Raw genomic sequence first — 15615 nt, 5'->3', positions numbered from 1 at the left:
ACGATATATGTAAAGTAAATTACTGTCAGAACTTAGAAGTTAGAACCAAATTTGACATTTTACAGTTTCAATTTTATATTTTGCGCAAAAGCTTCTTATATATTTCTTGTGATTTAATATTTGAGTCGGTTAGTTGGTTACATACATTCCAGGTCAATGCACAAAACCACTAATCGGATGTGACTGACGGGATAAAATATCTCGAGTAGAGTTCGCTTAATGTAGTAAGATATTTAATACTGTTTTGTTTACAAAGTTTATTAGATATGTCTACTAAAGAAGAAAATCCTAGTTTGGAGGCTGAAGAATCTCTTTTATATTCGGCCAGACATGGAGAACTATCGGTAGTAAAAGCTCTTTTAGAAGCTAACAAAGAAGGAAAATTAAGATTGAATATAAACTGTAAAGGTAATTTTTTAAGTTATAAAAAAACACACCAATATAAAATGCGGGACTTACAAAAAATTTTATTGTTAACAATTTATATTAATCTTAAATTTACTATAAAATTTAAACTGTTCCAAGCTTAACATCAGAGATAATAAATTGGATATGTATTTGCTTAAAAGTGACTTATTTAAAATTCACAAATGAACAAATGTGAAAAAATAAGCTGTTTTTCTTTAAATAGGTAAGCTAACAGGCATTAGCTATCTGATGGTAAGTAGTCACCACCACCCTTAGACAATGGCGATAAGAAATATTAACCATATCTTTACCAAGGTGCCACCAACCTTGGAACTAATATTTATGTCCCTTTTGTCTTGTTACACTGGGTCACTCATCCTTTAAACCAGAACACAACAATACTAAGAATTGCTGCTTGGCTGTAGAGTATGTAATGAGTGGATGTTACCTATTCAGGGGCTTGCACAAAGCCCTACCACCAACTTTATTTTATTTTATTCCAGAAGTTTTGCATATGTTTATATATTCTTTTGTTTCTAATTTACTTATGATTTTAGGTAAAAGTAAAACCAATTTAGGATGGACCCCTCTTCACTTAGCCACATATTTTGGTCATGCGGACGTAGTGGAGGTGCTGCTGGATGCTGGTGTGGATGTAGATGAGGTCAACGACACCGGTGACACTGCTTTGCACAAGGCATCGTTTATTGGGAACGAGGTCAGGTTAAATCGAGAGTAAAGTATTTGCTATTGTATGTCAAATCAGTTGTTCCAAATGGTTACATTAATAAGCAAAGTTTGCTTATTAGCTATTTGGTTTATATATTTTTTAATAAATGTAACTCAAATGATTGTGTATATAATATACACAATCACAAACTTGCAAATAAAAAAATTATAGAAAAAAATAAATGTGTCTCCGCTAATCATCCTCCTCTTAGCTCTTGCTGTGTACTTGTTCTAATAACTGAGCTATCTAGACTCATTCTCTAATCTAGTAAATTTCATTTTATTTATAGGAGTTAGTGATTCTACTCCTGAATTATAAAGCAGATGTAAATATAATGAATGGGGAAGGTCGGACAGCGGTAGATGTGTGCAAGACTCAGGACGTACAGAGATTGTTGGAGGCAGCTGGCCTTGCAGAGAGGAGGGATAGAGAGAGGAAGCTGTTGACGGCTGCAAGGGAGGGGCGTATTGAAGAAGTACAAGAGTTGGTTGGTATTGATAAAGATTTTCTCTATGTACAAAAAGACATAATAGTCTAAACGTAATATGGTTTAGAGATCATAATACAAATTCAAATTAATCTTATGAATGAATAAATTTTTAAGAATTGTAACATTTGTAGTTGTTATACTACACAATATCTTATATACGACATAATTTTTTTGATAATTGCTTATTATAGTAATTATTTATTTATGGAACTAGTATTTATTTAAGTAAAAGTAATAATAATAAACACATACATTTATTTATAAGACATAACTTAATTGCACTTATACATAGTTATGCCGGGCATTATTATTTAAAATGATGTTGAAATTCAAGAAATTTATCCCTGTTTGAAGGTTGAGTGAGCTAGTGTAACTTTAGGCACAATGGATAACGTCTTAGTTCCCAAGTTTGATGTCAAGGATGATAATTATTTATTATATAGCCAATGTCTATGGGCCCTACCCATAGACATTGGCGCCACTTACCATCTACTGACTCATTTGCCAGTAATAAAAAAATGTTCTTAGTTGAGTAGTTCGAGTCCTCCGAACATAAACTGTGCGGACGCGCAAGGCAACACGTGTCTGCATTGCGCCGCCTACCGCGGACACGCGCGCGTCGCCGTGCTGTTGCTGCAGAACGGCGTCGACACCACGCTGAAAAACAACAACGGTGAGTGAACTTTTTGTCACGATGAAAGGTAGGTACAATTCAAATTATTAAAACGAAACCAAGCTGAGATGGCCTAGAGGTTAGAACGCGTGAATGTTAACCGGTGATCGTGGGTTCAAACCCGGGCAAGCACCACTGCATTTTCATGTGCTTGATTTGTGTTTATAATTCATCTCGTGCTTGACGGCTAAGGAAAACATCGTGAGGAAACCTGCATGAAATTCTGCCACATGTGTATCCTACCAACCCGCATTGGAGCAGCGTGGTGGAATAAGCTCCAAACCTTCTCCTCAAAACGGAGAGGAGGCCTTAGCCCAGCAGTGGGACATTAACAGGCTGTTACTGTAATTTATTCCATGTATTAAAACGGATACAATTTAATATTTGACTATGTATACTAGCACCTAAGTGTATGCAAAATATCAGCTCCATGCGTTTGGGTAGAACTGAATTTTATATTCAGATTTGATTATTTGTGTTTTTTTATATACAAGCTTGTAAAAATATTCGTGTTTTAATTATTTATTATTCAATACAAGATAGTATGTATGTGTGCGTATGATCGCTCTTGGAGTCTTTAGCGAATGGATAAAGGCCACGTGACGCCCGCAGGCCAGCTGGCGATCGAGCTGGCGAAGGACGGCGACATGCGCGAGGTGCTGAGCGTGCGGCCCGTGCAGCGCTTGCAGCGCACGGCGGCGCGCTTCGAGGGCGCGCTGCTCAAGCGCTCGCGGTTCCTCGGCTGGCGCCCGATGTGGGTCAGTTCTCGCTCACTTTCATATATCGTTTTATGTAATTAACTTAATTATTTGGATTTTATTCTCTACGTTTTGCCGAGCCTAGCCTTCGTAGTATAATTAATTTTCTTCTTAAACTTCATTTGCTGCAGAATACTCATTTGGGGATTAGTGTCCTGTGACTTTGGTCAATGTTGTTGGACGTCTTACGGAGACGTACATTAACGTTCGTAGCTTAAGATATAATAAAAATTAAAATAGACTTTGCTTAGTACTATAGAATATAAAAAAGATTTTTATATTTAAATCATTATAGGAAGACAGAAGACGAGCAAGTAAGCCTCGCGGTAAGTAGTTTACACTCATAGATATTTGCAATGTAAGAAGTATAAATCACTTTTTACATCGCTAGCAGTACCGACCACTGTAATTTCACACGCTCATCAAATATAATACAGCAATGCAAAGTATATTATCAATCGATGGTGTATACTCCCCACTAATAATAAAGTTTCTACCGCTTGTTCCTAGTAGTATTTTTTTTATTAGATGTCGTTCAGAAATTACCCGTTTCGGGCGCCATATTAATGATTCGCTAACGCAAACGTACAAAACCAAATAGATCGCGATTGAAACACTGAAGAAGGACAATGGATATGTCTGATTACTCTATTCAAGAATCGTTATATTTTGCTTACGGCGTGAAGAGGCATCTTGCGGGCCGGCAAGGCGGGGACGGCTAGTACAGAACATTCTTCCCGTCTGTACTGGCCGTCGTCGCGTTTGGACTCTACTACCACTTACCATCAGGTGGAGTAGAGTCATTTGCCATTCCGGGGCATATAAAAAAAATAAAAAAATAGTACAATTCAGACGTCGGACTTCCGGATCAGAACGGTACGAATAACCGGTAGTAGGATGAATGTATCAAGATAACAGATACTATGTGTTTCACTTGGCGGTAGGCTGTGTCCATACCCGTTGAGTAGGTACCGACACATCATCAAATATTCTACCGCCAAACATCAATACTTAGTATTTATGTGTTCCGGTGGAAAGGATGAGTGAGCCAGTGTGTCAGGCACAAGAGACATGACATCTTAGTTCTCAACATTGGTGGCGCATTGGTGAATTCAGGTATGATTAATATTTCTTAATTTTTGACAGCCGGTCTATGGGCGGTGGTGACCACTTATCATATGCCTCTTAAACCTAACCATATTGTAAGTAACAAAAATATAAAAATCCATAAAAAATGTAATCAACTTTTATCTTTCGCTTATAAAATAATTGCTCCTCAGGCGGTCCTCCAGCGTGGTGTGCTCCTCTACTACGGCTCACGAGCGGAAGCGGCTCGAGAGGGTGGTCGCTGGCGGGACCGGAAGTACCTGGACGGGGCGAAGTTCACCGCGCCTGACACCGAACCCGCACTCATTGTGATCGCCTTCAGCGACGGAGACAATCACCGTCTCGCCGTGCCGCAGGCCGGTAATGTCCCCGCTTGTAGACAGGTGAACAGCTGTTATTAAATAATATTTTTTATTAACTACAATTGGAGAGGCGAGATGGCCCTCCAAAGTGGTAAGAGCGCGTGAATCTTAACCGATGATCGTGGGTTCAAACCCGGATAAACACCACTGAATTTTCATATGCTTAATTTGTGATTATAATTCATCCCTTGCTTTACGGTGAAGGAAAACATCGTGAGGAAACCTGCATGTGTCGATTTTACTAAAATTCTGCCATATGTGTATTCCACCAACCCGCATTGGAGCAGCGTGGTGGAATAAGCTCTAAACCTTCTCAAAAAGAGAAGAGGAGGCCTTTAGCTCAGCAGTGGGACGTTCATAGGCTGTTACGGAACAATTGATCATATCCTTCTCCTTTTTCGTATTTCCAAATACCTTTTTCCAAACGAAAAAAACAGTATCGCATGCGATTTGCTAATATGTCTACTGTACTATGCACTACAAACAGTTCTTGACTATCCTATCCACTGTAATTTTACTTCTAAAGTTAGCCTACATTCAAAACGCACACATACATAAATTATTCAAGATCATCATCAATTGTATCGCGTCGATTTAACGCCAAAGTTGTTTTTTGTTTTTGCTCTTATTGGAATGAGCTGTATACATATATGTGTATCTTAAAACTGAGAGCAATGACCATGTTTTAGTATTTATGTAAGGAAAAACGTGGACTGTATATCCACAGGTTGCTGGTTCATATCCGGCTCGAAGGACCTCAATGATTACTCCCGAAGTACTCGGAGGGACCAAATGATGAACGAAATAATAACTATATTTCACTGTTTACAGTACTTTAATAAATTTGGTCAATTTTGTAACATTGTATACGTACTATAACAAAAAGCCTAGAACAGCGTGATTCAGGAATTTCAAATAATGAATCAACGCCATCTTTTGACAAACAGTAACAAACATGTTTACTCTTAACAATAATTAATATGACATATTAGTATCATGATATTGAATAATGTATTTAAATTATTCGTTTGTTTTCATCGATGAAAATATTTGTTTCCAGTCGTGGATAACAGCGCTAAAGGAACACATCGCGTATTCCGGACACTACCTGTGGGCCGGCGCCGGACCGGACACCGCTAAAGAGGCCACGGAGGACCTGGAAGACGAGTGCAAGCCGCTTGGTTAGTGGATCCGGTTTGATGTATAGTTGTCTTGTAGTATTACAAAAATACTTAAATGATAAAAACACACACACACACACACAAAAGTAAAAGCGTAAATAGAAACTACATTTTGAATTAAATCCATAATAGTTTTACATTGTAAAATATTATTGCAACAACCAAAACCACTCCATGGAGCTTTAGTCGGCAATTTTTCCGAACTGATATGACATAGGAATATTTGGCAAAGCACCTGTAAGACCTCCGGTGTTGTACGTGTTCATGGGCAGCGGTGGTCACTTTTCATCAGACGAGCTTCCTGTCCTCTTACATAAAAACCTCTTACATAGTATTTAATTCTGTCATATGATTATTAAAAAGTGCTCATAAAAAATCTTTGATAGTATGATTTTGTAAATAAGTATATTTTTTATTTTATTTTAGTAACATTTTTATTGAACAGTGGACTATTTTCCCTGGTATATATAATGAGAAGACACGCTTTTGACGGCAAAATTTAAGACAGTACAGGTGAGTGCGTCTGCCCGCAGGCTCGATGCAGGACGCGCTGACGGCGGCCACCAACAGCCTGGCGCTGCTCGACACGCAGCTGCGCGAGTGCGGCGCCATCGTGGCCGCGCTCGACCGCAGCGTCACCGTCGGCAACTCGCTGCACCACTCCGCCTGCATGGTGCGTGCCGCTGCCTCCCTATACCATTCATATATCGTTTGCATTCAACTGAGATGTAAAGTTAGATTTATTAAAACCATGCAGAACTTGTGTTCTGATAGAATTACACGTAAAGTGATTTCGTGTCGCGAGTGAGACACGAGTGAAATCTTTGTCGCAATGACAAGAGACTGCCGGCCCCTCGTATTACGGCAGCGAGGAAGTAGCGAGTTGACGTGTCCGGTGTGAGGCGTGGTATAGTAGCCCGGCTGAGCGCGGCGGTGTGTGTGCAGCGCTTCCAGCACGCGTGCGGCTCGGGGCAGGCGGCGCTGGCGGCGCTGCGGCACTGCGCCGCGCTCGTGGCGCAGGCGCGCGACCGCGACCGACACGCGCTCGCGCTGCAGGTGCGGACGCCCACATCTTATCCTATCTGAGTTGCTTTTGCTTAAACGAAACATTCATGTGACATAAATATTTGAAATGATACTAAATATGAAATGTGCTCGCAGATAGAGAGGAATAGAGTGCTAGAGGAGGCGCTGGCGGCGCTCGCGCGCACGCACCACGCGCTAGAGATGTCGGTGGCGGAGGAGCTGACGAAGGTAGGTCCTCCGGCTTACCGTATCTGTAAAATACTAATCGTTTTGAGGTTTTGAATCGTGAAATTAGACAATTTTGATACATCATACAAAGATACGACACTTTTATTTGATAATACATACAAGAATTTTCTCAACACTAAATCCGGCTAAAATGTCGCACTGAACGTAAAGAAATATTTATTCAGTATTGTGTCACCATATAACATAATCCGCGCGCAATCCAAATGGGATGCGACCTTTTGGAACTGTGAGACACGCGGTCAGCTTGCCAACGGACGCGTCGGCAAACTCGCGTCGATGCTCGCGAGATGCGTATTATCACTTGTTTGTTAGTGTGGATTTTTCACTGCATTATTTTAGAAAGTTATGATTGTACGATTTTCAGAATGAGTAAAAAATCAATACAATTTTAAAATCAAGTGAAATAATTCTGGTAGTTCATTATACATACATACAAACACCTTCTTGGTGGTAGGGTGAGTAGGTACCACCTAGTCATTATATATTCTACCTCTTTACAATAAAACTTAGTATTTTTGTGTTCCGATTCGTAGGTTGAATGAGGCAGTGTAACTGCAGCCATTAGCGATATAAGGAATGGTTAATATTTCATACAGTGTCTATATATATGTCTATGGGCGGTGGTGACCACTTACCATTAGTGGCCATTTAGTGGCCCCAATTGGGCCTTGTCTGCCTACCTATAGATACCTAAATAGAAATAATCTGCTACGATTATCCCTATTTTCGTCTCAGAGTTAAATAATTATTGTTCAGAACTGCTTTGCTAACGCGTCGCTCGAAAACTGACATTTTCGATATACTTTAACAAGGTTTCATTTCCATACCATTCTTATAGCGCGCGGGTTATATATCGTGCAAACATATTATTGATCGCTATATAAGACTATGTATACACTGTTTCTCTATTTACAGAGTAAAAAAAAGAAAAAGAACTCGCAATCAACGAATGACTCAAAAGAAAATTTCTACGACGTATACGATGGTAAATAAATTAATATTAATAAAACTGCAGTCTAAATACGGAGGCTCTGATTTGTTGTTAGCAGACCTGGTATATTTACTGCCACAGTACTTTGCCGCTGCCAAACAGTCAAAGATTGCTTGTGTGTGGTGAGTGAGTCAGTGTCATTTTTAGTTAGTTTAATCGCCTTTGGATATTTTATTCGCTACTGAAAAAGATACTACTTACCACCCGGTTTTATTATACGCTATGGTAGGTTATTCGACACATCACTCCGTTGACATTGGCAGCGCAATACACAGTCAGGAATGCCATAAATAGTTGTTAGTTGTTAATTGGCTCGCTCACTGTTAAAGACGTAACAAAGTAAGTATGGATATTTTTTGGTAAAACGTCGGGTAGTGGTGCCCAGAGAGGTGGTGGTTATAAAGCTCCTTCAATATCCAAGTTCTTATTTAGATTCCGATGACGATACCCTGGTGACGGCGGGTCTATCTAGCCCGCTGGGCGCACTCAGTCCCTGGGGGAGCAGTCCCGACCTCACGAGGAGAACTCCAGTCGGTAGCATCGATGGTGATAGTAATGGTAAGATCATATGTTTTTGATGTAATTTTTAATAAAATTGTTGTTGCATACTGCAAATATTTTATGAGCCACTTTCTTTAGGCGAGAGGACTCCTACAAACGAGGATAACCTGGAGCTGAGTGGGCGACTGTCGGCGTCATCCGGCTCCGCACACTCGCTCGGCACACTCGTGTCGCAGGGGGGACACGTGTACAGGAACGCGCGCCCGTACACACGACACGGCAAGCCCAGGTACATACACGCACCACGCCGCACACTCGCTCGGCACACTCGTGTCGCAGGGGGGACACGTGTACAGGAACGCGCGCCCGTACACACGACACGGCAAGCCCAGGTACATACACGCACCACGCCGCACACTCGCTCGGCACACTCGTGTCGCAGGGGGGACACGTGTACAGGAACGCGCGCCCGTACACACGACACGGCAAGCCCAGGTACATACACGCACCACGCCGAACACTCGCTCGGCACACTCGTGTCGCAGGGGGGACACGTGTACAGGAACGCGCGCCCGTACACACGACACGGCAAGCCCAGGTACATACACGCACCACGCCGCACACTCGCTCGGCACACTCGGGTCGCAGGGGGGACACGTGTACAGGAACGCGCGCCCGTACACACGACACGGCAAGCCCAGGTACATACACGCACCACGCCGCACACTCGCTCGGCACACTCGTGTCGCAGGGGGGACACGTGTACAGGAACGCGCGCCCGTACACACGACACGGCAAGCCCAGGTACATACACGCACCACGCCGCACACTCGCTCGGCACACTCGTGTCGCAGGGGGGACACGTGTACAGTACACTCAACACACTACACAATGGTTTGGTTTGGTGATTTTGTGAGGTACTTTTCGTTTTTCGTTTCGTTTTTATTTAGCAAGACAGCAGCGGTGGTAAGTTTTGGGGCCTCGTAATGGTTGCGGTGGAGCGTGATCAGCTTGCTCATTCTTCACCTTTACGCTTTCGAAGCTACTAGAAGGGCACGTGTAAGGAAACGTTGTTCTTGTTGTTGACAAAACATTAAATACGACCTTCGTTGTTTCATTTTTTTTTTTTCAAATCATTCTAATCTCATATATTTCATTAATTTCATAACACTGTTTTCTATGATTTAGCCTTTGTCTTATTTATGTGTAAGCTGTGTTAAAAGTATGTTATTTATTTTAATTTTATTTTGTTTTTGTTTCAGTTCCGAGTGGTCGTTATAAATTCTATCGAAGTACAAATTTTACTTAATAAGATTTTCGCATTTAATCATCGAAGTTATACTTAAGATATTTTTAATCTGTGACAATGGCGGATGCCAGCAATAAAACTTCCTACTAATGCTTTATAAAAAATAATAATTAAATACTTGATCTACAATTATATAAATGACTATTCGTTCCAGCTTATTGTGCTGATAGGTTATGTAACCTCATAGGTTAAATAGGAGGTTGACTGCAGCTCAACTTAAAAATAAATAAAAATACATAGAATAAAGATGTCAGTGCAAAAAAACTTTTATTCTATACATATTACTATAAGTGAGATGATAATATTTAAAAACGGCAACTACGTTGGGCTCAGGGACAGTGCGAATTTAGTTTCCAATTTACTAAATTATATTTAAAAAATCCATCTCAGTGCCTATTTAAAATTAAGTATCAGAAAAAATATTCTTTTAGTAATTTTGTTATTGTTATGCAAGTGTTAAACAGTATTATTTATCACAAATTGAGTATAATTTTTAAAGGTCGGTATATCCAGTCCATTCAAAGTCCTTCTAAATTCTTATGACATTTTATATCTAGAACCGTTACTTAAAAACTTTAGATGAGCGTCGCATCCAGCAAATTTAATAGTCATATGATATATTTTTTTTTTCATAATATCAGGTAGGCGGACGTACGAATCACAAATCACCACTGCCCAGACATTGGCACTGTGAGAAATATTAAACATTACTCACAAAATCAATGCAGCACAACCTTGGGAACTGACGCTTTTACTTTTAAATGTTGCCTAACGGTTTTTTAGTTAAACACCAATTTATCTCTTTTTGTCATTATTTATTTCACATTCGAAAGAAGAAGACAGCATCTTTTAACTAATCAGACGCAACGCAACGTTTATAAGTAATGCCGTAAAGTGTTATGTCCCTTGTGCCTGTAGTTGCACTGACTCACTCAGCCTTCATCAGTATTGCTGTTTGGTGGTAGAATGTCTGATTAGCGTGTGGTATCTACCAACACCCGAAGCCCTACCACAAATTAATAAATGTAAATTAAACAAAAATGAGTTAATAGTTTTCGTGTTCGTTTGGCAAAAACACAACGTGTCTGGAGATAAAATGTCATGAAATAAATAATAGATAAATGACTTCAATATTAATTGTTGATTTGATTGTTTAACTCGCGCGGTTATGCGATGTACAGACTTACTGACGAATATACTTATTATCACGAATATTTACAAAAAAGTGAGAACTTACTACATTACTCGCCCGTAATATGTTGGCAACCGACTTATGTTGATATACTATTTTGATCCGTGTATTCTTGTAATGTTATAATTATTATGGTCAATATCGCAAATCAATTTGACATTTCACGACCGTCTTCTGCGGTGTTTCGAGTTTGTTCTCGAAAATATCCTAACAATTGATTTGTTTACGTATGCTATCATTTTAATAAGATCGCGTTTAAGTTCGTCTCTTGTGATTAAGAGGATATTCGTCAATTCTGTTACTTTTGGCAAAACAACAAATTAACTTCTAAATAGTTTAGGACCAAAAAGGATTGACTTGGCCAATCGGTTGTTTCATTTAAAAAAAAAAAAAACGTTTTGATAGTAATAAATTGCTTGGGAGATAACATTTTGTTGTTTTTATCTCGTTATTAAATATTTGATTATGAAAACATTTCATAATTCAAATAAATCTTAAATAATCTGTTATAATATTTAGTTTGAGCGAACTCTTAAAATTAATTGAAAAAGTCGGTATGATGACAAAACGAAGTTAAGTTAAATATATATAACAATGAGACTACAAATAACGAATAATAATTATTTAAAAAAATAATAATACTACTATAATTTTCTGAAAACAGGGTGTGTAGGTTAAATTTGGGATTTTCTTGTTTTATTATGCAATACGCACAAAAACTATTATACAAATGTGAGGTGCCATTTTATATGATTAATTATTATTATTCCTTTGAATGTTTTGATTAGCAGTTATTAATAACAAATTAATGTGTTTGTGTTCGTTGCGTACCTGAGCAGGGAATGATGTGATAAATACTTAATATTATGTAATAAGTTTTTATTTTTTTATTATTATTGTTTGTAGCTTTTATGAAAATGATTGGACATTAAAAGAAATTATATATTTTTTACCCTTTTGTTTTATTTAATTTTTTTTATTCCAATTTTACAATTACGAATATACGTACATTTCAATTTCATATATTTTTAAATACAATTGTGAAGAAAACTAAATATCTAAGCTTAGAATATAAAGATAGCAATGAATTCCGCATTGTAAAACCATTTCGCCGACCTAATAACGGAACAGAAAAAGGTGATTCATAAACTCCAGCATAAAGGGTAACTATATACCTGCAGTATTTCAAGAGATTTTCCGTGCCATTATAGTTGTACGTCGTACTGTCAGTCGGTGAGAGGTATTACGCCCCACGATGGGCGCCACAATATTTTCTGTGGTGTGGGGAGGGGACGGTGCCCACTTGTCTCGCCCGACCTCTGCCAGTTGCGTTGCAGCGCTCGCCGCGTGCACACGTCTCACAGCGTCCGCGAATATCACACATTCCACACATGCCAGTCGGATCGTGAGTGTCCATCTGGTTACGTAATTGAACTGCTGGCTTGTTTGATTTTTGTGTCACTGTGACGCTTGCACCTAAAATGCTATAGTTTTGATGTTGGTTTGTATGTAATAATCGTAATTGTATTTTTTAGTTTGCTTGTAGATCTAATTATTTTTCCCTACGTTTTTTTTTATTTTTAAATTAAACAATAGGACGAAGATTTTACGATATTTTTACGAAGAGTAAAATTAAAGCAAATTAATAACTATATAATATTATATAAAAATTTTAATTGAAATAAACGAGAACTGTATTAAAATTGACCTCATTCTAAGCGCCTCCAGTTGTAGGTACTGTAGATTGTCACGTCGAGGGACACATTTGCTCCAAAGTCTTTTAATACGTAGAGACAACATTTACTTAACCTAGAATTCAAATTTTTTTTTTCTTAAAAAGTAGGTACGTGAGTTACGTCAAAAATACGTCTAGAATTTTCTTAACTAACTTAACTTTAACGTCTATTTTACTTTTCATAATGTTATATAAGAATAACCACATTTTAATACCTGTTTCTGACTGGTACTTAAAATAATATTATGATTAATAATGATCATTTTTATTTAACATAATATAATATTTAATAACGATTTTAATCGAGATATTATATATGCTTATAGCGTTACTAACTATTAATATATACTTTAAAATACAGATTATAAGTAGTATATAATTAGCGTTGAAGAATAAGTAGACAATAGTTTTTTTTATCCTTTTCAAACAAATTGACTTATGAACCTGGCTCAGTCTTTTATAACTAAGACTTATCTTAGTTAAATATTTATTTTGTTCCATTGGAATTTGTTGCAAAAATTCGTTATTTTTCTTATATTAAAAGCAACATGCGACAATCCATATGAAGTGGAGGACGTGCGATAATATATAAGGCGTTCAGACGATTTACTGTTTTAATTCCAACCATAGATTATTATAAGACTGATATCGTGTTTACTTTATTAAAAATACGTTTCGAGCCATATACGTTTCGAAATATTGTTACCGCATCTGTGATGTGTTATGCTCGTCTAGATCCTGGCTTACAGCCAGCTTAAACAAGTTGTTCGCACTTTGTTTCAGCTTAGATAACTTACATATTGTTGCACCATTTGTGATTTTGGTATAAACATAGATTAGGTAAATACAACAACTAAGAACATTTTGAATATGAACAATTGAGCTGAACAAGACGATAATTACTTAGGTAACGGTACGCCTTAAATGTCAGTATAGCAAATAACGCATATCGCTTTTTGAAATTTCTCGATCGTGTTCTCAAGATTGGTCTCGATTTTCAATTATGCTCTTACAGAATAGCTTTATTTATGTCTCTTTTAATATACAAATTAATACCGTATAATATTCGTTCAACCCCGTATGCTAATAAACTTTGAAGAACAAGCACATTTGTGACAATTGAGCACTACTACACTGAGGGCAGGATTTTGTGCAAGCCCGTCTGGGTAGGTACCACCCACTCATCAGATATTCAACCGCAAAACAGTAGTACTTGTTATTGTTGTGTTCCGGTTTAAAGGGTCAGTCAGCCAGTGTAATTACAGGCACAAGAGACGTAACATCTTAGTTCCCAAGGTTGGTGGCGCATTGCGATGTGAGCGATGGTCAATATTTCTTACAATGCCAATGTCTATAGGCGTTGGTGACCACTTACCATCAGGTGGCCCATATGCTCGTCCGCCAACCTATAAAAAAAGAGCAACAAGTAACAAATTCAATCGCAGGTTATTGTTGAATGCAAATTACGATATATATTAAATTCTACATTATTATAATACTAAATAGACTTTCAGCCCGTACTATTTTAATTAACCGAATGTAGATTAACTTTCAGGGTCGACAGTTAATAAAGCAGCTGTTCGTGATTATCATTTCCTTATAGCTACTTATATTATTTGCCAGCACTTTGTGTGTTCCAAATTTGATATCGTAATATATTTTATAATATATAGTTATAGAAACTTCTGCATGTATCTGACCTATATTTTTTTTTGGTACTATTTTACAATAGATTATTAAAGGATTCCTCGTTTTAATTTGGAAATTATATAAAAAATCTACTATGTAGTTATTGAAATAAAGAGAGAAAGAGATTTTATTAGCATATATTTAAATTATTGTATAATTATTTACATCTTATTAAGGAAGGTTTGCTTTAGGCTAGTCGAAAACTATAATATTGAGATACGAAAGTTTTGTAAGTATAATACTACATTATGTTATCGTCATACAGCTCTTGAAACGCTAATTAGGCTTCACTGTATTTATGTTTAAAGTGAAACCTTATAATATAATCCAGTGTGTTTCACGATAAACAATTGTTAACATTTCAAATATGCTTATTAGAGTAGTATTTCTTACGAATACTATAAGCTAAATTCGTCCCATGCATATTATAAAAGCAATATAGTCAAACTTGATAAGTCATTCTAAATTCTTTCAGACTGTTCCGTGATACCTAGTTGTTTTGGGTTTGTCAATTGATACATTAATTATTTAACTCAAAATCTTTAAGATTTGTTTTTTTTTTAATATATAGGCTAGCTCTTGAATAAGTAGTCATTGAATTTCAGAGTATATTGTTGATTTTTTTTTTAAAGTTAATAATAATATATTCGTCTTAAAACGATTCCTTCACATTGTTTTATTATAGATTATCGAAAATAGTTATTTGTGAACGAAAGATAAATCAATAAATTCATTTGGCCAGTCGTTCAATCTATATAATTTTCATATACCAATGTATATATATTATAATAGAATAAAGTTTTCATACCACTCTGATAAGGCGCCAAGGGTGACTCATTCAATGGGGTTTTCAAAGGGTGCATTGCATTGTCTAAAATAGAACTGCAGACATATTAAATCAATAGCTCTTTGCTATCTAACATACAACACGCCTTCATATTTAAATCTATGCATTTTTAAATAGTCATGCTAAAAAAAAATAATGACAGACGTTTTTTGGCAAATTGGCAGTAAGCTACGTTTTTAGACTAATATCGTAACAAAAACATCGTCTTCGAACTCAACAATCGTAAGAAATTATTAAGTGCTCACTTAAAAAAAAACATTGTGAGGTACTTATATGTAATATTTTATTTGACTGTTATAAATTATCAATTAAAACTCATTGACACAAATAAATAGAAATAATAAATTACCTCGGTAAACATTTTATT

General features: G+C 37.2%; 1 protein-coding gene across 7 annotated transcripts in view; it reads left to right on the top strand.

Annotated features, from left to right (window-relative positions):
• The first annotated feature begins 37 nt into the window (after positions 1 to 37).
• Positions 38 to 15615, top strand: part of LOC126769920 (oxysterol-binding protein-related protein 1) — a 31600-nt gene continuing 16022 nt past the window's right edge. Inside the window, exons 1-13 of one of the 7 annotated variants that reach the window (XM_050488913.1) lie at positions 38 to 408; positions 966 to 1126; positions 1428 to 1625; positions 2157 to 2301; positions 2914 to 3059; positions 4340 to 4549; positions 5589 to 5709; positions 6243 to 6382; positions 6655 to 6765; positions 6871 to 6963; positions 7900 to 7969; positions 8408 to 8527; positions 8615 to 8765. In XM_050488913.1, coding sequence (XP_050344870.1) covers positions 267 to 408; positions 966 to 1126; positions 1428 to 1625; positions 2157 to 2301; positions 2914 to 3059; positions 4340 to 4549; positions 5589 to 5709; positions 6243 to 6382; positions 6655 to 6765; positions 6871 to 6963; positions 7900 to 7969; positions 8408 to 8527; positions 8615 to 8765 — 1808 coding nt within the window. In that variant the 5' untranslated portion in view covers positions 38 to 266. Of the gene's footprint in view, positions 409 to 965; positions 1127 to 1427; positions 1626 to 2156; positions 2302 to 2913; positions 3060 to 4339; positions 4550 to 5588; positions 5710 to 6242; positions 6383 to 6654; positions 6766 to 6870; positions 6964 to 7899; positions 7970 to 8407; positions 8534 to 8614; positions 8766 to 12313; positions 12483 to 15615 lie in introns of those variants that run through there. The other 6 variants (XM_050488904.1, XM_050488951.1, XM_050488941.1 and 3 more) reach the window with 6 other exon arrangements.

The sequence above is a fragment of the Nymphalis io genome, chromosome 1, assembly GCF_905147045.1.
Source record: "Nymphalis io chromosome 1, ilAglIoxx1.1, whole genome shotgun sequence".
In the NCBI taxonomy this organism is placed as follows: domain Eukaryota; kingdom Metazoa; phylum Arthropoda; class Insecta; order Lepidoptera; family Nymphalidae; genus Nymphalis; species Nymphalis io.
This window is presented reverse-complemented; position numbering and strand designations above follow the sequence as displayed.